The following is a 24,632-nucleotide window of genomic DNA, read 5'->3' on the forward strand; positions in this document are numbered from 1 at the left end:
TCCTTAATTTTTTTAACTACTATTTTGGCATAAAATTCAGTTCATACTGAACCCAGCCCAATTGAATGTGTTTTCTGAAGAATTGCCACTTTACTCCTAATTTCTTTTTTTTTTATCAGTAACGGGGATTGAACTCAGGACCGCCTGCTTGTGAGGCAGGTGCTTATGATGCTGAGCTAAATCCCCAGCCCCTAATTTCTTCTTTCAGTTCTCAGCTTAGTAACTCTTTCAGTCTTACAAACAGTAAGGAAGGCAGACAAGACTTTAGTTGATCTCTTAACTTCTTTTCAGGTGATTTTTAGTATTTTTTTATGTTTACTCTGTAGGATTCTCAGAAATTACAATAAAATTCAGAAGGTAGAGAAAATGAGTAAAACAAGCTATAGGCCCAATAGAGGCTGAGCAAGAAGGACAGGTTTTTTATGTTTTCCAGATGAAAAACAGATTGGATTTTTAATGTGAAGTTATACTTACTGACTTTGGCATCTAATGAAATACTGAAGTAAAAATTACCCTGTCCGTGTTAACATGTGTCTCTAAGCATTTTTTTTTTTTTTTTGTCTTTTTCATTATTACCGGTACCAGGGATAGAACTCACGACTGCCTGCTTGCAAGGCAGGCGCTTATGCCGCTGAGCTAAATCCCCAGCCCCATCTCTAAGCATTTTGAAAGGTTTATGGTTTGATTCTGTCTAGCTATGATTCCTGGTTTGATCCAGGGGTAAAAGAATGAAAATCAGCTCAGACTGGGAAAAAAAAAAAATAAATGAAAACAGCTGGGAGGACAGCTAAAGGTATCTATGAAGTTAACAGGGCAATCATTTTCCTATCGACATGAAACAGCTATAAAATGTCATGTGTACTTCTCTCTGAATATCACTTTAAAGAGTTCCAGGTCCACTATGTAATTTTCATTTATTATTGCGGGTACCCAATTACTAAACAGCTCTAGCCCCATGATAACACCTACTCCTTTATTTCCCAGTTTTTCTCATTTCGCCTCAGCAACGATATCCAATCCAGAACTGACTTCTTTTCCCTGGACTCTTCTCAAGCTCCTTTGACGGGACCTAACCCTTAAGAAAGAGGGTTTCTTCCTTCCTTCTTCGCTTTCTCTGGAGTGCCTTTCTTCTCGATTTACAAACAAATGTGATTTTGCTGGACTGCAGAATTCTTTCTGATGGTCTTTGGCTGATAGACTTTTAACAGAAGTCGGGTTAGTATGACGGTCTCTTCTCGATCAAGTTGATTTCTGCCACATCTTTGCGCGTTTTAGATTTATGATTTTTAGCAACTAAAAACAAATGCTTTGTAAAATTTTCAATCAGTGCATTTCTACCAAGTGACTTCCCCTTATGGCTCCCTCCTAAAACTCTAATATCCTTTTAAAAATGGCTTTAGTCATTTTATCTGGGTGGCACATTTATAGGATCAGGTGTAAATGGGATTATAAAAATATAGCCCAGAGCAGGTGTGTGTGTGTGCTTGCTTTGAGCTTTTAAATTTCTTACGCTGCACTAATTGAAAGCCAATGAAGTCTCGTTGCGATACCTTTGAAACAGCTTCTCCCAGAGGACGCTCCAAATTTTATTCGCCCGTTTCCGGCGACCCCCGGAGGCATAGGTTGGGAGGTGACCTTTTCGAGTGTGGAAAAAGGGATGCTTTTTCAGCGTCCACGGATAAAGCAAGCCTAGATTCACGCCTGAGGGTCCGCAAGCTTCTTCCCAGTGCAGCAGATGAGGACTGCTCGGCCCGGATCTCTGAGGAGGGGGGAGGTCTTGGGGCAAGAAAGAGGGGCGCACACACACCTCTGGAACTTCGACCTCACCCCGCGCCGCCGCCACAGCAGGTTTCTCGAGCGAACCTATCAGAAGCCGCGCCGCCCCGCCGGGGTCAGCCGCGCACCGCTGCCTCTAGTGGACCCGCCCCCGCCGGGCGCCCACGCCCAGAGCCGTCCGCCGCCCCGCGCAGTGCCGCAGAGCGCGCTCCCGCCCGCTCCGGCCCGCGCACGCGCCCAGGAGCACGCGCGCTCCGAAGGCGGGGAGGGGGGGGGCGGGGGCGTCACAGGGGCTGGAGAGGAAGGGGGCGGCGGCTGCGTCGTCTCCGGCTGGGCTCGCGGTCGCCCACGCGCTTGCCCCCCTCCCTGCCTGGGCTCTGCCAGGGGGAAACGCTTTCTCCCGGCATGCAGCGGGAGGAGAGATTTAACACTAAGATGGCGGACGGCCCGGATGAGTACGAGAGCGAAGCGGGCTGCGTGCCCCTACTCCATCCTGAGGTGAGGGAAGCTGCTGATCGCATTCTTCGCCTGGGAGTCATCCACCTTTTTTGCTCTGAACTTGCCGGAGGCGGTAGCGGACGTGTGTAGCGGAGCGGGACGCGCCGAAGTTGAGGAGGCCGGGGAAGCGAATCCAGGCCCGAGCGCGGCTGCGAGCGGATAACGGGGAGGAGATAGCGGGGCGGGCCGGCCGGGGCGGGCCCTGGGACGCCGTCCCCGCCGGTGCCTGGAGGACAGAGGTGGGGATGTTAGGGCGCTGCCGGGTCGCCGCGCGCCTCGCAGGAGCAGCGGCGTGGGGGCCTCGCGCCGCTCGGGCTCCGCTTCTTAAGCCCGGGTCTCGCTCAGAGCCCAGGAGCTCGAGGGGGCGAGAGGAAGCGCGTCGGGTTTTGCTTGTTTTTTCTTTCTTCTTCGCCAAGGCGGACTATTCCGTTTAGCTCATTGTATTGGGACAGTTACTTGGGCAAAGTGGTTTCCTTCCAGGTTGTGCCGTAGGCAGCACCGCGGGATATCTTGTGTCGATTGCCTATATTTGAGCATTTGTCCTTAAGTGGTTAAAAAGACAGGTCAGAACTTTTGGGAATAGACCCAAGCACACATTAGCGCTCAAATGCCGCTTTTTTAGGAGCCAGAGGAGGACAGTGCAACACGTTTCTCATTACAATCTGAGTGTCTTACCGTGTAAGTAAACAGTTTTCTGCCCCAGATCACAGTCGTATTCTGTACTTGTTTATCTTTGAAGTTTGTAGCCGAGCTAGTGCTATGCTAATTAAGGTCCGAAAGCAATTGTTTATATCTTTTTAAAAAATAATTTAAAATGATGTGTGGGAAGGAGTGGCACAGTTTCCTGAATAAATTGAGGGATGAAAACAAATCAGTGTCTTCATCATAGGGTGCACAAACATGGAAGTCTTCCACCTGATTGCTTTGCATTAGAATTAATCTGTCTCTGGATTCTGTAGAGTGCTCCTTACTTTTGAGTAAAATGTGAATACCAGCAAGCGTCCTTTTACCTTATAATGCTGATCCTCAACCAGCCTCTCATTTATCTCTTTATCAAAACCAGATGGGGTAGTTACTAAGAAATATGTATCTGGGCAAAGCTCAGAAAACACAGCTTTAGATTTCTGACAGAACTGTGCAGCGAGACTAAACATTCTTTTGACCTCAGTAGAAACATTTTTCAGAACTGATATTGGGGCGACATTTCTTTAGGTTTACATTTAGGTACTATATATATGTCATGGACTAGTTTTCAGATGATGCCTTGAAAAGATTTCTAAGAAATTTTTCTGTTCATTTGTTCCTGTGGATGTTTTCAAGTACTTAAACGTTATATTACATATTTCAATGTACCATTCTTTTTAAATCTTTGCTTTGTAAAATAGTATGTTTTTGCTACTTTATCAATAATTTCAACTGATAATAAATTCAGTGATTGCTTGCTATAGTAGAATGGTCTGTAGGCTTGAAGTTTAGAGACCAGTCTTCAGATTAACAAGCAATGGATAGTAGAAAATAAACTTTCTCATTATTAAAAGTGATAATTGGTAAAAATGATGGATCATTCTTTTTTACCCAGCAAGTACAGGTCTATTTAAATGTTTTAGATCTTAAACTCATGATTACATGGACTGAAGTCCTTTCTATATTTTTTCTGTGGTTAGTGTCTTGCACCTATTATACCAGTATTATATTCTGCTGCTTCCTAGCAGTATGTTTTTTGGCATGCTACTTTTGAATTCTAGCTTCACCATTTATAATATTATGATGATAATTCTTAATTAAGGGGCCATTGAGAGGATTAAATGAGAATTTGTTGTTAAAATAATTATTTCTGTCTCCCTTGGAAAGAGACTCATTGTTTGTCTTGGTGAGCAGTAGTAATAGTACTTTTAACTCCTTTTAGAGAGAACACAGACTTTGGGTCCAACAGGCATGGGTTTTAATTCTGAGTCTTTAGTGACTAGCTATACGTCCTGAAATGAGAACTTAATTTCTTTAAGCTTTAGTTTGCTCATCAGAAAATTGAGATGTTGCTTCAATTTGCTTTGTTGTAAGAGATTAGATGAAACTATATATTGAGGCTCAAGAACTGGCACATTGTAGATATTCAGTTGACATTCTTTTTCCTTTACTAGAAAAAGGGGGAAAATGTTACACATTTATTTCTAATTTGGTAAGTGATTTAGAAAATTACATGGATTTTAATTCAGTAGAATAAAATTGTGCAGGAACATTTTTACTTTCTATGTTAAGATTTAACACTGTCACACAGTTCCTCAGTAAGTATTTGTTGAACAGATCAGTTATTTGTAGGATAAAGAAATTAGCCACTGCTTAAATCTCTTGTTAGTATGCATACTGTCCACCGTTAAAACGTTTCTTAGAGGATTATGCAATTAGATGAAAAATGAAATCTTTTTAGTCGTACGGTATTTGGGGGTCAGAGAACCTTAATTTTTAATGAATTAAATAATCCATTTAATGAGTCATGTAAATATTTGCTTATCATGTTTGAGTCAGGCATTGTGCTGGACTCTGAGACTTCAGAATTTTTGTGGTAAATTCACCAAGAGACTTTAAAGGAAAGTCGTTAAGAGCCAAGTTTTTCTAGTAACAAACTGAGAATCTGGATTTTACCTGTTACTATCATTATGGTAAAGTTACATTTTCTTCATTTGTTAAATTGGGTTAATGTTGCCTACTCCTTAGAGTTATCAGTATTAAGTAGAATAATATTTAAATAGCCATTACAGACCTGGGCCACTAATAGACTAAACCATGTAAATACTCTGGCATATATAGTACAGAATACTGAGAGGGAGGTTGCTGTTAGTTTGCTTTTTGCTGATTATTCATTTTATCATATGGAAGAAATAAATGCTATTTAGAAAAAGATGAACTGGTTATCAAGAGATGATAGTGTTGGTCCTAGCTCATTGGCCTTAGACAAGTAGATATTTAACTGCTCTTGGATTCTTTGCTTGTAAGACAAAGTAGTTACACTACATGATCTCCAAACTAACTGTCTTTGAATTCTAATGTTCCATCGTAAGTTGTGGTTTCCCAAGATAATCAACTTGAACATGTTACTATACAATACATAATTTTGTGTTGTATTATTTGAGTTAAAATAAAAAGGGTAGTATATATTTTTCGGAAGGTAATGATCTAGCTGGAAGCATATATACACATGAACACTTGGCAAAATCCAGGTAAGTACTGGGTAGTGTAGCTTGTAAGCAGTGTCAGATTTTTGTCCCTTAGGATGGTGAGAAGAACTAATTTAGTAGCAGGACAGAGACTGTATGTTGGTCTGTAGTCCCTCAAGCTTGAATTGCTAGTCTTCTTTTCACCCACTAGTACATCCTCAGTAAATCCTCTCAGCTCTCTAATTGAATGAGATCACAGTAACCCCTTCTACAGAGTATTGTAGGAGCTCTGTATTTCAGAAGGGTCTGACTCACAGCTTTGAACTAGATTACCTTGATTATCTTGGGCTTTCATCTCATACTACCTTTTTTTCCTCCATCTAAATTTCAAAACTCGCAATGCTTTTTCCCCCTGTTTTAAATGATAACACTTTTTATATCACAGTCATCTTACATGCATTAATACTGGTGTTAATATTGAAACTGGCATTGCTTTATTCTTTGCACAGATGTCATAAAGTACTTTTCAAGGCATCGAAATCTTTATGGTGATAATGATTTTGCTCCCTTCCCCCTTTCTGAGACAGGGGCTTGTGTAGTTCAGGCTGTCCTGGAACTCCCCATGTAGCCCATCCTGACCTTGTGGCAATTTTCCTGCCTTAGCCTCTCCAGTACTGAAATGAGAGGTGTATGCCACCACACTCAGCAGTTTGAGCTTTTTCTACTGTTTGCGCATTCACTTTTAGAAAACAAACAAAATTTCTTAGAAAGTTTTTTCTTCTGATAACTCTTTTGGCAACTCTTTTTTTTCCTTCAAAGCACATCTCTTTTGCAGTATTTACCTGATGCTTTCTTTTTTAAAAAATTAAAAATGGTATAGGTCATATATTTAGATTTTAAAATGAAATCTTAGTCTACTGAGTCACTATACATAAAATTAAATGGTACTAATTGGTGAGTTTATGGGTTGTTGGAAATACACAGTTGAAAATTACTGACATGTAGAACCAAAAAATTTTACTTGGTTTGAGAACTGCCGTTTTCTTACCACCCACATTTTAGTTTAATTTGTGAGAATTACCTCAAAAGTGTTAAGAGTAGACTGTGGAGTGGTGGATGAAGTAAGTAGGAAGTTAGTTAACTAGGCACAATGGTGCACATCTGTAATCCTAGCATTCTGGGAGACAAGAGGCAGGATTGCAAATTTGAGCTCAGCCTGGGAAGTTTTGAGATTCATCAAGACCCTGTCTGGATTTAAAAAAAAACAAACAAACAAAAAACTGGGAATTTAGCTCAGTGAAAGTCTTTGAATTCAATCCTAGTACCTCAAAAAATCAAATGCAACAAATAATTAGATTAGAAGTATGAGCAATGGTGTTAACATGCCTGAATTCAAATTACTAAACATGTGACCCTGGGACAGTTACTGAACTCTTGTGTCTCAGTTTTCCAAACCAGAATGAGCATATAAAAGTATTGACTATATGAAGAAATTGTAAAGATTAATTAGATAAGGTGATACACAGTATATGTCCAGCATTTGATAGATAAAATAAATGGAAGCTGTTAATGTTGTGGTAGCTAGTAAAGTCTCAAATTGATAAATAGTAGTATACATACTGTATATGGGAGACCGCTAACTGAATGACTAGTATAATATTGATTGTCTCTGGGGATGGAGGAAAGAGGATGGACAGAAAACTATATTTTTGTACAGTTTGATCCTAGTGATGCGTGCTTTGATTTGGGTGGTATTTGTTGATACTGTGAGTGTGGTCTTTGACTGCAAGGCATCAAAAAAATGAAGTTTACAAAATAACACGTTGTAAAATAACAGAAAATTGTACTTTTAGATACCTCAGGACACATGAAGGTGAGTATATGTGTTTGTGTCTATTTTTGTTCTGATTAAAAATGAGTTGTAGTCCTTTCCTGTCCTAAAAGTAAGGGGTGTGATCTAAAAAATACAGTGAACATTTAAGTTTCTAAAAAAATTGTTATAGTAAAAGACATTGTCATTAATCTGCCACAAAATACTCTCCTTCACTTCCAGTGCACATACATTGTCCCATCCTTCCTTCCACTTTTGGAAGTACTATTAGAAGCCTTTAATTGCACTATACTGACTGTATCAGGCTCCTGAATCATCTCAAATTATTTACCTTTTATGCTCATTTGCTTTGGAGAAAAGCCAGAAATCACATTGTGTCAGATTGGCTGAAGAAGGTGAACGAAGACACACTATAATGTTTCTGCAATCCTGCTGTTGGATGGGTTGTGGCAGCAGCATTCACTGTATTTTTAGGTCAGACTTCATAAAGACTTACAGAGTCCTTTGAGAACTGCTTCAGATATTGGTAAGAATGATGGACTGAGTATGTTGAAGCAAGGATGGGGTGGATTTTGAGGGAGATTAATGACCTGTATTTACTATAATTTTAAAAATTTAATCATTCACTGGATATTTTGATCATTCTTTGTATATTGGGATAATAAAGGTTGAGCAGTTAAAAGTTATTTTTCTATTGTGGGAGGGCAGTGTTGGAACTTTACTCTAGGACTTTCTCATTGAGCCCCAGCCCTTTTTTATTTTCGTACAGGATCTTACTAAGTTGTCCAGGCTGAGTTTTCCAGGGTGCTGGGATTATAGATATGCATCAGTATGTTTTGAGCTTTTTTTTTTTTTGGTACCGGAGATCGAACTCACAACCTTGCGCTTGCCAGATAGGTGCTTACGCCACTGAGCTAAGTCCCCAGTCCTAGTATGTCTTGCTAAATGAAGATGTCTGAAAATATAGTGTGCTTTTAACAGAACTGCCAACTATCACATAAATCAAAGAGATATTTCGTTGTCAAGCATATGTGAAATTCTCTTTTAAAACATCTCATTGTATTTTGTGTTTATATTTTATTACAAATAGATAATTGAAGAGGAAACTATCAAATATTTAATCTTTGGATTAAGCAATATTTGTTAAATACAGAAAATTTTTTATCCAGTGCAGTATTTATCTACTCCTACGGTAATACTTTCTTTTCGATTTTTTTCTTTTCTCTTTCCTTTTGTTTTTAGATTTTTCTTAAAATAGAGCTATAAGCAGCTGATTTGAAAGCCTGATGAAATTTCAGCCTTCTTTGAAGGAAATACTATTATTTCCTGGGTTACAAAGGTTTAAATTACACTTTTTTTGTGTTGAAATTTGCCAAAATGAATTACTGTATGTATACAAATATAATTATGCCTTTTTGATAAATCGGTGGTGTTGTATCTTAGGATCACCTTTCTGATAATCACTGATATTGTTGAAGATGGTCTGGCTAACTGTGTATGGAAGCCTTTTTTTGGTGTGTATGTCAAATGGCTTGTATATTTATCATTTGTTTTATTCTATGACAAATCACATGGAAAAGAAACCCTTACTGAGTTGTTACTATACCGTACCTTGGTTTAACTTTTTTTTTAAATATCCCTGGTTTAACTTTCAAGAATAATTTTTTGATTTGAATACTTGTTAGTTTGTGAGTGATTAAATGAGGGATGAGCAAAACTGGTATGACTGTTTCTGTTTTCATGGAAAAAGTAGATCTTTTAAGCTGCAAACAGGAAGTTGCTTATTTTGTTAGAATCCTCTTATTGTGAATGTAGCAATCCTGTTCAAACATACTTGACTAAACTAAAAGAGAGAATTTTTTCAGGTTACCAATACTCAGAATGGTAGGCGTGGGATTGGATTGAAGGACACCTGAAACCTGAGATGAGACTACTGCTGAGACTTCATCTCTTATCTGTCTGTTTCTTTTTCCTTTCAGCTTCATTTCTTTCTAATAGAGAGCACCTTTCTTCTGTGTGGAAGGGACAAGCATGACAGCTTTATTTGTTTTTATTTTATGGCCATGTGTTTCCAATCTAATCATTAAAGAGGAACTGCATATCTTTTTCTTTCCACATTGAAAAGTGGCACTGGACAGTCCTGAGTTAGTGTCTAGGCTTACGGCCCTTAGGCATCATAATTGGCCAAGGTCACTTAGAGCTGGAGAAGGAATAGTTTTCTTTTGAGGAGATAAGTAGCCAAAACTAGTTCTGTCTTCTGTAACCTTTATTTGCTTTGTTTCCGGCAGCCTTCTTTTTTTTTTTAAACGTACTTTAAGAGATAATTACAATCCATTGAACTTACTCTTCTTTCTGTTCTCATTGAACTGGTGAATAGTGGTCATTATGAATAATAGGCCAGGATTTAGTGAACTTTTTTGGTAGAAGGCCAGATGGTAAATATTTTTAAGTTTGTGAGCCATATGGTTTCTATAACACTATTCACTGTGCTGTTGTATAAAAACTATAGACAATATGGACATGAATAGACATGTTCTTATTCTATAAAACTTTATTCATAAAATCAGGTGGTGGGTCATGGTTTGCCAACTTTTAATCTAAACAACATACAGAATCTCCAAGAAATTTGTGTAAAAATATTTGAATACTTGGTTTGTGTTTGTGTGTCCCCTAAAGCCTCATACAGTCATGGAGGTGGCTGAGTCTAGTGTTTGTGACTGATTCATTGTCTAGTGCTGGGATTGATGGTGTGAGTGTTGCACTCACCCAGGGTTGAGTAGTCGTCATACGACATAAGGGAGGGAGGCCTGCTCTTCCCTTTTTGCCATTTTGCTCTGGTTGCTTCTGGTATCTGCCGCACCCAGCATGTTGCCCCTTAGCCATTCCACCCTGATTTGGTGCCAACAGATTATAGATTGAAACCTTTGCGAACAGTGAGCTAAATAAACCTTTCCTTTCCTCATTTTGGGTGTCAGGTATTTTGTCTCAGCAACGAGAGAAAAGTAACCAAGACAAACACGTTGACTTCCCTTAACCTGTGGTATATAATAACTTCATCAGAATTGGATTTAGGTGGGAGATGGGTTGGATGAAGTAAGAATATATATGTGTGTGTATACATTAGAATCTTATGGAGACCTTTGTCAAGAATATATGTGCTTCCTGTGTATAACACCTCAAAATTTCTAATTCAGTATATGGGTTTATGGTATGTATATTTCAAAAAAGTTTCATAGTGATTCTGTTACAAGTTTCTATATTTTATTTTCTACTCCTTAATACTCACTTTTATGGATGGGAAAAATTATTTTACCAGATGGAGAAAGATGCAGATTTGACACTTAATGTATGATTTATACTGTGTCCTCAGTGTGATAAATAATAATAAAAGTAATAATTGATCATATTATAATAATAAATGAGACACTATCCCTAGCACTTTGGCATATTTATTCACTTTATTCTCACAGCTTTGTGTTTTACAAACGAGAAAATTGAAACAGAAAGGTCAAAGTAACTTGACCTAGAAAGTAGCAGAAACTTGGCTAGAAAGTAATACAACTATATTTAAATCAAGATAGTTCCTGTTTTTAAAGTACAGTACCGAGTAGAGTACAGTACAGTACAGAGATGATAAAGAGCTTGATTGGCCCTGGCTAGCTGTGGTTGCAAATGTCATTATATTTTGTTTTTAAATTTTTAATAGTTTTTAAAGAGCCATTTTAAAAGTTAATAGGAAAATTGAGAAATTACAGAGAGTTCCAATACAACTTTTATCTCTACAGCTACTAATCTTCTCCAGTGCCAGTGACCAGTAAGAGTAATATATTTATTATGATAGATCAACCTACATTTATGCATCACTGTCACTGAAACTCCCATCTTTACCTCATGGTTCTTGGTGTTGTACATTCTGTAGGCTTTAACAAATGTGTAGTATATATGTAACATTACAAAAGATTCCTTAAAATTTTTTCTGTTTATCGTGCTGCAAAAGCCTGGGACAACAATAGGTAGAATACTCTTCATTATGCTGTGTAGTGGCAGTGAGCCACCGTGAACTCTGCAGTCACAGGGGTAACTAGTTCTCTGACTTGGGTCTTTTAATGAACCTAAAGTATTTTTGACTTTTGCATTTATTGGGGCTTACCCCCTCTGTAAGTTGAAGATATGTGTAGATTGTCATGTAGAATAGTTTCACTGGTGTAAATACTCAGTCTGTCCCCTTTTCCCAGCATCTTGTAGCCATTGATATTTTTTACTGTCTCCATTGTTTTACTTTTTCCAGAATGTCATATATAATTGGAATCATGCAGTGTATTGCTTTGCAGATTGGTTTCTATGAATTCATGTCAGATTCCTTCATATTTTTTCATGGTTTGATGGCACGTTTCTTTTTAGCACTGAGTTCATTGTTTGGACTTACCATAGTTTATATATTTATTCATCTCTACTAAAGGGTGTCTTGATTGCTTCTAAATTTGCTTATTTACTTTTTGCTGTAGTTCTGCAAAGTACATATGGAGCCATTTACAGATTAAGAAACAGATTAAGGGAATAAAATAATTTATTTAGGTTCAAACCATTCATAGTTGGCAGTATTTGTGTTACAACCTAAACACGCTGACTCCCAAATCTATTATCCTTTACCATATAAACTGTTAGGTCAAAGCACAATTTTTTTCTTATTTTTTTACTACAAACTAGAAAAACTCTTGCTTGGTATTAAAGAAGTTAGGGGAGTATTCATTTTTGACATTTGTTTTAAGGCATTTCTTTGAGTAACTTTAAGTTGCAATAATGAAACTATATTTCCTTAAACATTCTTTCACAATTTTTCTTTTATTCAGTTCATTTCTCCTGCTTTGTGGAAATTAATAAAGTAACATTTTCATTCGTTGTTTGAAAGGAGAGGACTTTCATTGGAATAACCCTGTTTTGCAAATAGGATTGGAAGTGGATATTCTCAATATTGAATCTGTAGCAATAGTTGTTTAAGAGGACAGGTGGTGCTGGTTTAATTTATAGCCGCCTCACTTGGGTTTAAACATTTTTAGAAAGCCGCACTGACATTTGTAATAGTTGTAAAACTAAAGATTTGTTGCTGAACTACGCTCTCCTACTGAAGTGTTTGGGGTACATTTCAGGGAGGATGATGTAGTTCAAATGCCATATCCGTCTGGTGGTAATAGTATGACCTGGGGCAAATTATGTTACCTCTGGGTGTCTTCTGTTTTGTTACCTGAAAAATGGGAGTAACGGCACCTACTGCTTTTACGATCCTCATGAGAGTAAATGCATTTATGTACCATATGCTGTAGGTTTTAATGTGTATTAATTTTACATAATTTAGTCTCTGAAATTGGGGTTAGTTTTATAGTTCATTGTGCTCCTTGAGAGGTAGCAGTGGTTTGATTAGTTGTCACTCTATGTGCATGGGCCATCTTTACGGTTTTTTTCTGATAATACAATTGTGTACTTGCAGTCCCCTCATTTCAATCAGCTGTCAATTAAGGAATATTTGAAAAAGTATAGTTCTCCATTATTTTTTCTGACAGTGGGGAAGATTAAGTGGATAACTTTTGGTAAGATCAAGAAAATGGTAACATCAAATGTATGTTAATAGTTTGGATGGAAGTCTCAGAGATATAAAAGTAATAGATTCTTGTAGGAAATTCTATATCCCAGTTTTTGGTGGCTCATAAACAATATAGGATTGAAAACTAGGTTGAACAGTACTGTAATACAAAACAGCCCAACCTTAAACATGAAGTTTTAGCAATAGAATAACCAATTTATTTTATTTTTTGCCTTTTGACATGTCTAAAACAATGATAATTAATAAAAATCTATCTAAATAAGTCTATAAGACAAATGTTTGAAATTAGTGTAAAAATCCTTCCAAGTAGTAAATAGTAATTCTAAGTGATGAGGAAATAATGTAGTTCCTGTGACAATATTTTTATTCTCTGTGGTGTACACAATAATGGTGCTTTTTACATTTGCTGTCTAAAGTTTAGAACAGTTTCTAGGAAATAGAACTAGCTGTTTACTTTGTAATTTTTACTTTTTTTTTTCAGTTCAGTCTTACGGGAGAGGATGACTATCATTGTTCCCCTTAAGAAATCTTACCTTGGAGATTTTATCTGTTTATGTACCTTCACTGAAATTATAAATCTTCATGGTTAGTAAGTGTAATAGAGAATAAATTTTTAGGCATTGATTTCTATTGAAATTTTGCTTTCATTTTGAACACTTAAATATCCAGGTTCTCTCTTGTGTATATGGAAAAAGTTAATTAACTTGATTTGGAAGTTTCTGTTATTTCAACTTATTTGTATCCTTTTTCTTGTGGGAATTCAATGTAACTAAGTCCAAGACAAGGGGCACACATGGCAAATAAGTGACAGACTACAATCTAACACTACGGCATAGTAGTATTATGAATAGCTGAACAAATAAAAACTTAAACTTTCTGAACTATTGTCCTGACATCTCATTTATCATACATTATTGAATAGCATATGAATTTTCAAGGTACCATACATTTGAACATCTGCATGGTTTTTAGCCTTAAGAAGCAGTGATAACATCATTATAAAAATTTGAATAGTATGGAAGAAGTTTTGGTAGAAAGTGAAAGTCCTTAAGTTCCTTGCTGTGAACACTCATCTCCCATTCTTCAATCACTGATTTCTAGTGTACAGAGAAACGTTCTGTGCAAATATGTTTTATTTTCATACACATATTTTCTTGTTTTTATTACATTATAATATGGTAGAGAATTTGTGTTTTTCTCTTTTTACAGTTTGGACCTTTTCTGTTTTTATATTGTTTAGGTCTGCATTGTGTGATGTGGTAGCCAATAGTAATTCCCTTTTCAGTTGTACTACCACATTTCTGTTGTTTATTACTGCGTGTAATTACCAACTACTGATTTAGACAGCACAGAATTACAGAACATGTCCTCTTCACTGCAGAAAGTTCTGTTAGACAACATAATGTAAGGTTTAAAAAAATTGGTACTTCATTTTTTAAAGTTGCTTTTTACTGCATCTTTTTAAGCATATTTGAGAAAAATTGAACAAATTGAAAATGTTCAACTTGATAGCTTTTGTTTAAACATTCTATCCTTTACAATAATTTTAGATTCATATATAGTTATCAGATAATACAGATAGATCCCACATATTCATTACCCAGTTTATTCTGATGGTAAAACCTTGCAATATTATAGTACGATTCCACAACCAGAAGTTGGGTACTGAAAACAGTCAAGTTGCAGAATATTTCCATAATATAAAGATCCTTTATATTATCCTCTGACAGCCATATGGTCTTTTCTGTATCCCCCAACCTCTCATTAACTGGCAACCACTAATTCCTTCTCCATTTCTAAATTTTGTAATTTTAAGACTTACCTGGAGTTGTGTAGTATATAATCACATAGTGTTGCCCTTTTTAAAATTCAACATAACGCTGGAGATTTCTCAGGTAGTCCTTTATATTACTGAATGGTATCCCATGATATGGATATACTTCAGTTTTTTCATCTATTGTAAGTTACCTGGGTTGTTTCCATGTTTTAAACTTTGTATATAGGTTTTTAAGCATAAAATCTCATTTCTCTGGTATAAATTACCCAGAAGTGCAATTTCTGGGTCATACTACAGTAATTGGTGTTAACATTTTAAAAAAACTGCCAAACTGTTTTCTAGGATGGTATACATCAAGCTCAGCCAGTAATTACTCATGATCAGATCTCTGCATCCTCACTAGTACTGGTGGTGGTCTTTATTATGTCCGTGGTATGGCTTCTTTCTAGTTTGGTCTTGAGGTTTTTGTGCTGAATGTTTAGGTTAGTTCTGGCGAGGGCAGAGATGATAGGGAGTGTGTGCCAGGTGAAACAAGTGAGGAAATGAAGGCGAAATTCATGAAAGAGAAGAATTTTTTGCAAGTTCCGAAGTGGTTAAGGGTGCCATTTGGAAGTAGAAAGAGGGAAGGAGATGGAAAGGAATTATTACTAATATCTTAGGGATTATTACTTTATTGAAGTCTACAGGAGTTATATTGTTGATTTTCCTGTGAGGGGTTGTGGATTGGATAGTTTAAAGCAAACAGCATTAAAGGGTGAGTTTATTTATATGACATTGGTGCTGACAGGTAGGGTTTTCCATGGTCAGCAACTGTGGGTTGTGTTGGGTTTGGTTTAGTGAGATGCAGAATAAGCATCTCACTATTGTTGCACGCTGTCACACAGGTGAGGCAAAGTTTTTACCTAAGCCACTTGTGACACAGGGTATGATTTATGTTTTAGGTAACTTATGTCAGATCTAAAAGTGGATGGCAGGGCAGCAAGTTTATTAAATAAATTTATGTACTGTTTAATTTTAATAAGTGCATGATAATATGCCATTGCCCTTAATTTTTATTTCTCTGGTAGGTAATTGATGTTAAATATCTTTTCATATGCTCATTTTCTTGTCTATGCTAGTTTGCTAGGGCTATTTATTACAAAATATCACAGATTTCCTCCACTTTCTTTGTATTTGATTTTTTGAGTGTTTAGTGTAAATAATACTGTAAATTACGTGTCCTGTATGTAATTGTTCTTGCAACCCCGGATGACAATACCATCTGCTCTCACCAAATTAAGAAGTCTGGCAAATCCACAGTCAAGGAAGACGCACACACTGTGAGTAAAGAGTATGTTCGTGCTACCTACTGCTACTTACTACAGCTTAATGCTAATAAAATTGAAGCTACTCAGTCTTTTGATCCATACATTTTGTTAAGTGCTAATCCTAGAGAAACTTATAGGTGAGATTTGTGCAAGACAGTTTATAATAGTAGGAGTATAAACAACCTGACTCACTAGGGGAACACATGTGGTTTATTCATGTACTGAAATACCATTTAGTGGTTGTACTGTATAAACTGTCTATTGGTACAGATGAATTTCTTTCTTTCTTTCTTTCTTTTTTTTATTGGTACTGGGGATTGAACTCACAACTGCGTGCTTGCAAGGCAGGTGCTTATGCCGCTGAGCTAAATCCCCAGCCCTTGTATAGGTGAATTTCTTAAGTACAATGTTAGACATGAAAGCACAAGCACTATATTATATATATATTTTTAAAAGAAAAAACAAAATTTCAAAACTTGATAAATAGGGGATAACAATGATATATACATTGTGTATTAGTTTCAAATCTGTTACTCAAAGTTCAAGACATTTGCATTTAATTGTGTGAACAATACTACCACAAACCTTACTCTTCAATGAGCTCAGAGAAATTAGTGGTATAACTATCTTACTATCATATATATGTGTATATATATCTCAAACACATACATATCTATACATGTGTAGTTTCAGCTTCTCACACTAGTGAGGCAACACAAAGTTTACATATGTGTATTTGCTTTATTTCAGTTAGGAGTATGGTCTCAACTTGCATCCATTTACCTGTTAAAGTCTCATGTTTATCCTTTTTATGGCCGAGTAGTACTCCACTGCATAAAAATACCACATCTTTTTATCCATTACTCAGTTAATGGGCATTTGGGTTGTTTTCAAGATCTAGCGATTACAAATTGTGTTGCTATAAACATGGAATACATATATTGCTGTGGTTTGATGTTTTTTTAATTCTTCTGGGAAGACACCCAGAAGGGGAATAGCTGGGTCAAAATGGACCTCCAATCCTAGTTTTTTGAGGAATCTCCATACTGACATCTGTAGTGGTTACACCAGTTTACACTCCCACCAATAATGGAGAAGGGGTCCTTTATCCCCATAGCCCCTCCAGCATTTGTTATTGCTTGATTTCTAGATAGTAGTCATTCTTTCTGGGGTGAAGTAGAATCTCAGTATTGTTTTAATTTGTATCTGTCGAATGACCAGTGATGTTGAACATTTGTTCATACATTTATTTGCTGTTTGTATTTCTTCATCTGAGAAGTATGTATTCATCTCAGATGCCCATTTTTGGATTGGGTTTTTAAAGTTGGGTGAACTGATTTTTTTTTTTTTTTAGTTCTTTGTATTTCTTGATAGTAATCCTTTGTCTGAGGTACAACTGGCCAACGTTTTCTCCCACATTGTTGGTTGTCTATTCAGTCTGTTGGTGGTTTCCTTTGCTGTGCAAAAGCTTTTTAGTAAGATGAGATCCCAATTGTTGATTCTGTGAAATAGTTCTTGTGGATTCGAGGTTTTGTTCATAAATTCTTTGCCTACGCCAGTGTCTTTAAGTGGTTTATCTACTGTTATCTTCCAGCAGACTTCCTGTTTCTGTTTTAATATTTAGATGTTAGATTCATTCCAAATTTAGTTAAGTGCATTGTGAAAGATAGGGGTCTAGTTTTTCCAGCACCACTTATTAAGGAGGCTGTCTTTTTTCCAGTGAATGTGTTTGGTATCTTTGTCAAAGATAAGGTGACTTAATGTGTCCGGAGTTGTTTCTGTACCTTGTAATCTGTCCCATTGATCTTTGGATCTGTTACTTTTTTTTTTTTTTTTTTGCCAGTACCATGCTGTTTTTATTATAATAGCTTTATAGTATAACTTCAAATCAGGGATTGTGATACCTTGTCTTGCCTTTGTTGTACATGAAACATTTGTGTAAAAGAATGTTAGTGGAAAATGTCTTGACTTCTCAGAGTTTTTTCCTGGACCTCAAAGCTAAGAACAGTAGCTAACAGAGGGTCCCTACATTCATTATAAAAAGAAGTGTCGAGCTTGTTGCTAAGTGGCCATGATTTGTCCTAGAACTCTGTCATCTCCAAGATAAAGAGAATTTAATGTAAGAAAGAGTTCTGTATGAGTGACCAATAAGAATATTCTCTTTACATTGCCTTAGCAGAATTCTTGCTAAACTTTGAATGTCCAACAAGGACTAGGGTCAGGGTTGATGCCTCAAGAAGAGGGCTTAGAGAAGCATGATGAAAGTTTGGACAAGGACAGTGTCAGTATCAGTCCCTACAGGGTGACTCCCAAAATGAGCAGAACTCCCAAAATGTCTCACAAGAGAGATCTAATCATCAAGCTTCTTCAGTGATACTGTATTCAATAGCTTAGAACACTAGCTCTGTAACTTGGACATTGTCTCTTGTCTTCTCCTTTATTTTCTTCCCATGGTAGACAAAATAATGCCCCCAATCCTCCTTTTTTCTAATCTCTGGAAATTATTTCTTTATAAAGAAAAAGTATAGGAGTGATTTAATTAAACAATCTCAAGATGGTGAGATTATTTGATTGGAACCCAATGATGACTTTAGACTTTTGACCTTTAGAACTATAAATTTGTGTTACTTTGGGGCTGGGGATTTAGTTCAGCGGCATAAGCACCTGCCTTGCAAGCAGGCAGTAGTGAGTTTGATCCCCGGTACCGATTTAAAAAAAAAAAATTGTGTTACTTTAAGCCATGGAGTTTGTGGCATTTTATTACAGCAGCAATGTACCATCACACAATAATGATTTATTTACATAACAGTGGAGCACATAGTGTGAGAGTTAATTCCTTGTTTCCTGAGAGAAATCCCAGAGCTCTGGGAGACTGAAGCAGAAAGTTCTCAAATTGGAGCTTAGTTTAGACCATTCTGTGACTCTGCAAGACTTTGTCTCAAAATAAAAAGTAAAGGAACTGTGAATATAGCTCAGTGCAATGCCCAGTATCACCAAAACAAAACAAAAACGTTTGCCTGAACCTGAAGGGGTTTATTTCTAACTAGAAAGCTAACATGAACAAAAGTAGTAAGGTTTTCAAAGTACACGACTTAACCGTTTTTGTTGTTGAATTGAGACGACGTCTCATTTTGTCATTCAGACTGGTTGAGTACTAAGAGTAACCAGGCTGGCTTTGAACTTGGTGATTATCCTGAGCCTCCCAAGTGCGGGGATGAGCCTCCCAAGTGTGCACCAGCATGCCTGACTGGGTATACGACTTACTGAAATAGTTGGTGCACTTAAATGTGTACAGTGTGTAGAAGGTAATGATACTAAAGCTGGAAAAAAGTACATTGGGACTGGTTCATGAAGGATTTGTCTGATTGGTCGTGAAATAGTGTCCTTTTACCTTGTATACGTACATGACTTTAAGGACTTTAAGAATGGGGCAGTAACATGGACAGAGGACAATATGGATTTGTGAAAAGGAGTGAGACTTGGCACAAAATTAATTGTACTTGGAAATTTTGAGCTAAAACGTCAAGGTTGAAATGTTTTCAAACTTGTATATCTTGATAGAAATGCTTTAAATAAATGCTATCGATAGAAATGCTTTAAATACATGCTATCATTTGAGGACGTAGCTCAATGAAGAGTGCTTGCTTAGCATGTGTGAAGTCCTGGGTTTGATCCCCAGCACCACAAAATACAAAAGAAGTAGGAAGGAGAAAGAATACATGTGGCTGTAATGAGAAGGAAATACTCTGTGTCCAGCGGATCTGCAGAATTCCTTGCCCTGTCTTATCTCTTCTTCATCTTGTACTTGTCCATGACAGCTTCTGTGCTGAGCTGAGTTTTCTGCAGAGTAGTGCTTCTGCTGGCAGGCAGCCTGGGGCTGGGAGAATCAGGTCTCCTTGGAGCCTTACATAGGTGATCTTTTAAAATTGCATACTTAATTTTATTATTTTCTTAATCAAAACTTTCTTACTGGTCTTTATTGCCTACTGAAGTATTTCCCTGTCTTTATTTTTAATAGAATATGAGTTTTTTGCTTGTTTTCGAAGAAACAATGTTCACATGCTTTTCAGAACTTTTTTCTTCATTGAAGTTACATTTTAGTAATTAAATTAAGTAATTTATGTGTGTGCATGACTTATTTTAGAAAAGTAAAAATTTACAATGCTTAAAAGGTATTTCCTAAGAATTTTCCAGAAGCATGTGTCTGCTTGGGCTATCTTGGTCCTAACTGGAAATATGCCCAAGACTTGAATTTAGGCAGCTGGGAAGAGCAGTTAAGTTAGCCTGTGGTGGTGGTGGGGAGGGGCCAGCTGAGAGGAGAGGGAGGGGAAGTGAATTGCTTGAGGCGAGTGTTTCAGTCGAGACCTATGTCCAGGGGATAAAAATCTGTATCCTAGTGTTGGAGAGTAAAATTGAGAATTACTTTTAAGTGAAATAAGATGATAGATATATGCTATAATGTAAGAGTGTGGTGCTCAAGTTACATTTTTACCCAAATACAGTGTTCCTTGTTGTGTGTAGTATATTTGGGGAAGGATGGATTAACAGCTTTATATGTAACAGAGGAGCACTAAAGACACTATTAAAATGGAGACCTCTTGAAAATGGAGAGATATATAGCTGATTAAAAGTATAATCTCATTGTTTTCTTAATATTGTATCATCTTGTCAGTGCTGTAGGCATTGCAGGGAGGCAAGCACTTATATGCAGATTTGATTGTGTTCTGAGACTGTTATGTAGTTTTACAATTGTGGCCAGATATGAAGAATCTGAACTTTCATTGTAAAACCATAAACTAGTTATAACCAGCTCCAAAATACAATGAAAACAGCTTTGCAGCTCCACCTGGATGCTGTATACTAAAGTAAATAACTTTTATAATTGTATTAGTTTAGATAGGCTAAATTTTGTTGGAGTAAACCCAGGAATCTTGGTGCCCCCCACCCTAGTGCTGGAAATTTAATCCAGGACTTCATGCATGCGAGACAAGTGCTCTACCACTGAGCAGTGTCCTCAGCTAGTCCAAAGATCTTCATAGCTTAAAATGTTAGTGGCTCATGCTGCACGTGTGTTGTGGGTTACTCGGGGACCTGAAATGATTATCTTTACTCTCTGAAAGATTGTTGGTCATTATAACAGGAAGAGAGTGAGAAATAAGACCTTTTTGTTACTCCATTGGCTAAAACTAAAGCCAATGACTTAGACACATGTATCTTTCAGAAACCAAAGGTACCTATGTATACCGTGCCATGTGCCTGAGAAGAGAACTATGAATATTTGAATAGCACCAGTAATTATGGGAATATTTAAGTATAAAGGAAACACTGAAAAAGCCCAAATAAAAGATTGATATATGTGACTATAAAGAATATAATACTGTATCTGAAATATGTGAGACTTAAAAATCAACAATCTAAGAATGGAATGAAATCTTTAAATTAGTATTGAAAATGATTATTGTCTAATTTTATACATATATAAAAGTCTTAATTCAACTCAAGAGGCTGAGGTAGAAGAATTGCAGGTATAAGAGCTGTCTGGGTAACTGAGCAAGGCCTTGTCAAACTAAAATTTTAAAATGCCTGGGGATTTAGCTCAGTGGTAGAATACTTGGCTAGCAAGCATGCACAAGTCCCACAACTCAGTCCCCAGTACTGTTTCACATGTATCAAACGAACAAATTTCAGGACTTAAGGTAAACTAAATGGCCATAGAATATGAATAGAAAATTCTCAAAAGATGAAATAGATTAGGAATTATATACTTGAAATTGTACCTACTATTCTGAATAGGGGAGAGTTTAAAAATAAAATCCAGTGCTAGTCAGTTTATGAAGAATTGATATAAATGTTATCCTTTCAAACACAAGTTACGGTTCTGTGTCAGTAGCCCTAATAATACTCATACTCTTTTGAATGTTTATGCTAGTTAAAAAGAAATGTTAAATGAGTCAAAGACATAATTTTCAATGGTGAGAAAAAAATTTCATTATTTTATTTCATTTAAGGGTGCCAACATTATGCCATTTTTTGTCTTGTGAACCAGGGATAGGGTTCTTGTTCTTGTCCCTTGCAGTCTTGTGGTAAAAGAGAATGTTAAGAGAAGATATAGGGAAGTGCCTATGAAATAACATCTGAGTTTAGTTAGGGCATGTAAGAATACTGTAAATGTTCAGTATAATTCAGGCATTTCAGTATACCTTGTATATGCTGAAGCTAAAACCTATGCTTATAAAATAGGACTACTGTGATTACAGACTTTTAAATATATAAACATTTGGGCAGATAAATATTTCATTGCAATGTTGAAAGAAATTTGCAAGAAAATGTGAATTTTTTTCCACAGGCAGTAGATGACCACTCAGGCATGCTAAATTTTTGTATATTGTTAAAAAAACCATGCATATGGAAATGCATGTTAAGGAAATGCAGTGAAAGCCAGTTTTAAAGAAGCTAAAAGTTGATGGATGTTTTTCTACTTTTAAAATTTCCTTTATATGGCTGGGGATGCAGCACAGTGGCATAAGCTCCTGCGTGGTAAGCACAAAGTTTGATTCCTGGTACCAGAAAAAAATAACCATAGTTGGTTAAACAGCAGAAAGCCTGTACTTAAAAATTTTTTCCTTTATTTTCACCATGTCAAACTTTGATTGGAAACAAAATTAATTTGATATTTTGAATTGCGGCTGATGGTACTGTAGCATAAGAGAACCAGTGCTTCAAGTTGGACCCCACCAGAGCCAGCAGTCATACACCGTTACCCAGAGTAGGACCACAGCAGAATACATATTATACTATAAGGAACCTGGTTTTGACTGAAAATACAGTTTTGACTGTATAATCTTTCCATTACGTATAATCAATTAACTAAGGTATTTTTATCCGATTTTCCCTTAAAGGTGATGCATTAAGGACTCTGTCTTGTGAGTAGTGCCATCTGCTGGCCCTATTTATTAACTCTTTATATTATAAATGAATTAGCAGTAATTTTGTACTGGCAACAGGTTTTCTTTGCCATTCATTGTTCACTGTGTTATACGTTTTATGCTTATGCTATCTTGTCAAAATTATAAGCAATCAACATTCCCTTTTAAAAGATTTTATGGTATCTCTAGAATTTAGTTCATTACTACTTTGGGTTTTTTCTTCCTTGCCAATTTTTTTTTGCATGGATTTATGACTGTGACATGGTGCCTTTTTTTTTTTACAATTAAAAAATGTAAAGAGTTTTTTTTTTTTTTTTTTGTCTTTTTCCTTTTTATCAGTACCGGGGATCGAACTCAGGACCACCTGCTTGCACAGCGTGTTTCATTTTATCTTAAGGTCTCATTTAATTCATCAATATTAACTAGGATTTAAAAGCAAATGAGGTACCCATAAAGACCTTTCCATTTTTGGTCGCCGTTGCTTTATTGAATAATGCTCTAGTAGCATCCTACAAATTTAGTAAGGTTAGGTTTCAGCAACTGAAGTCATTTAATTAAATTAGTTTCTTGGTTCAGAAATTGATGTATTGGAGTGATCCCCAGGAGTAGCCCTTTATACAGTACAAGCCATAAGCATATGAGTAGATCCATTGACTTGCTTTGCTAATTCACTGTGACTGCACTGTCTTATGGGTAGCATTTTGTGCCTAGAGTTTTGCTGAACTAGTTTTTCTTTCTTGCTTTCCCCTTTGGTTTGTTTTGGAATTCATTTATTTGAGCATTGCAACATCTTTTCATACATATATTTGCCATTATATTTTACCCTCTTTATTATACTTTGCTTCCAGAAATAAATAATTCATAAGTTTTAAATTGTGTATCATTCTGAGTAGCATGGTGAAATTTTGTGCTGTTTCAGCTTCATCCTCCTGGAACTAAATCCTCCCTTGTATGCATACTTTATATACTATCCAACCCTTATTCACTTAGTGGAGCTGCCTCTGTTTACTAGATCATTTATCTCAGGTATGAAAATGTTTTTGTCCAAGTAATCCTAAATTAATAGCGGCCCCAAAGAATGAGAAGTGTTGGTAATTTGGGTATGTCAGAGAGAAGCTATAAAGTACTTTAAGTGAGAAAGTGTAAGGTTTTCTCCCCCTTTTCTGGGAATCAAACTCAGATCCTCCCTACGCTAGACAAATGTCATGCCACTGAATTAAACTTCAGCCTGAAAAGGTGAACGTTTTTGACTTAATATGGACTGAAAAGAGATTGAATGCTGAGATTGCTGAAGTCTATAGTAAGAGTGAATCTTCTGTTCTTGAAATTTGAAGAAGTAAAAGAAATTAACAGTCGGTATGGTAAGTGCTTAGATAGTAGTGATGTACATCTGTAATCCCAGCACTCTGGGAGGCTGAGGCAGGAAGACCCCAAGTTGAAGTCCATCCTTGATAAGACTCTCAGAATAAATAATGTAGTTCAGTGTAAGGGCCATAAGTTCAGTCTTCAGTGAGTGAGTGAATGAATGAGTGAATGAAGGTAAAAGATGAGAAAAGTGAAGTTAGTGTCGAGGCACATAGACAGTGTTTGCCCTGTACTTGCTCTACAAGTTTGAGTTATTTCATATTCTGTTGATTTCTCTTAGCTCGAGTGTGTATACATACGTAGCAGGGTCTCTAATCTCAGCTTGCCTTCCTTATTTCCTGTCTACACATTTAGTAGCAGATTTGGGAGGATTTATCTCCTTCAGTTCTCTTTCATAGCTG

General features: G+C 36.6%; 1 protein-coding gene across 1 annotated transcript in view; it reads left to right on the forward strand.

The window, feature by feature from the left end:
* Positions 1–1,964: 1,964 nt before the first annotated feature.
* Positions 1,965–24,632, forward strand: part of Zdhhc17 (zinc finger DHHC-type palmitoyltransferase 17) — an 83,370-nt gene continuing 60,702 nt past the window's right edge. The window contains exon 1 of the mRNA XM_063255183.1: positions 1,965–2,274. Coding sequence (XP_063111253.1) covers positions 2,182–2,274 — 93 coding nt within the window. The 5' untranslated portion in view covers positions 1,965–2,181. The remainder of the gene's footprint in view (positions 2,275–24,632) is intronic.

This window comes from Cavia porcellus, unplaced genomic scaffold (assembly GCF_034190915.1).
Source record: "Cavia porcellus strain 051 isolate PalLab524CR breed Dunkin Hartley unplaced genomic scaffold, mCavPor4.1 scaffold_8, whole genome shotgun sequence".
NCBI lineage: Eukaryota > Metazoa > Chordata > Mammalia > Rodentia > Caviidae > Cavia > Cavia porcellus.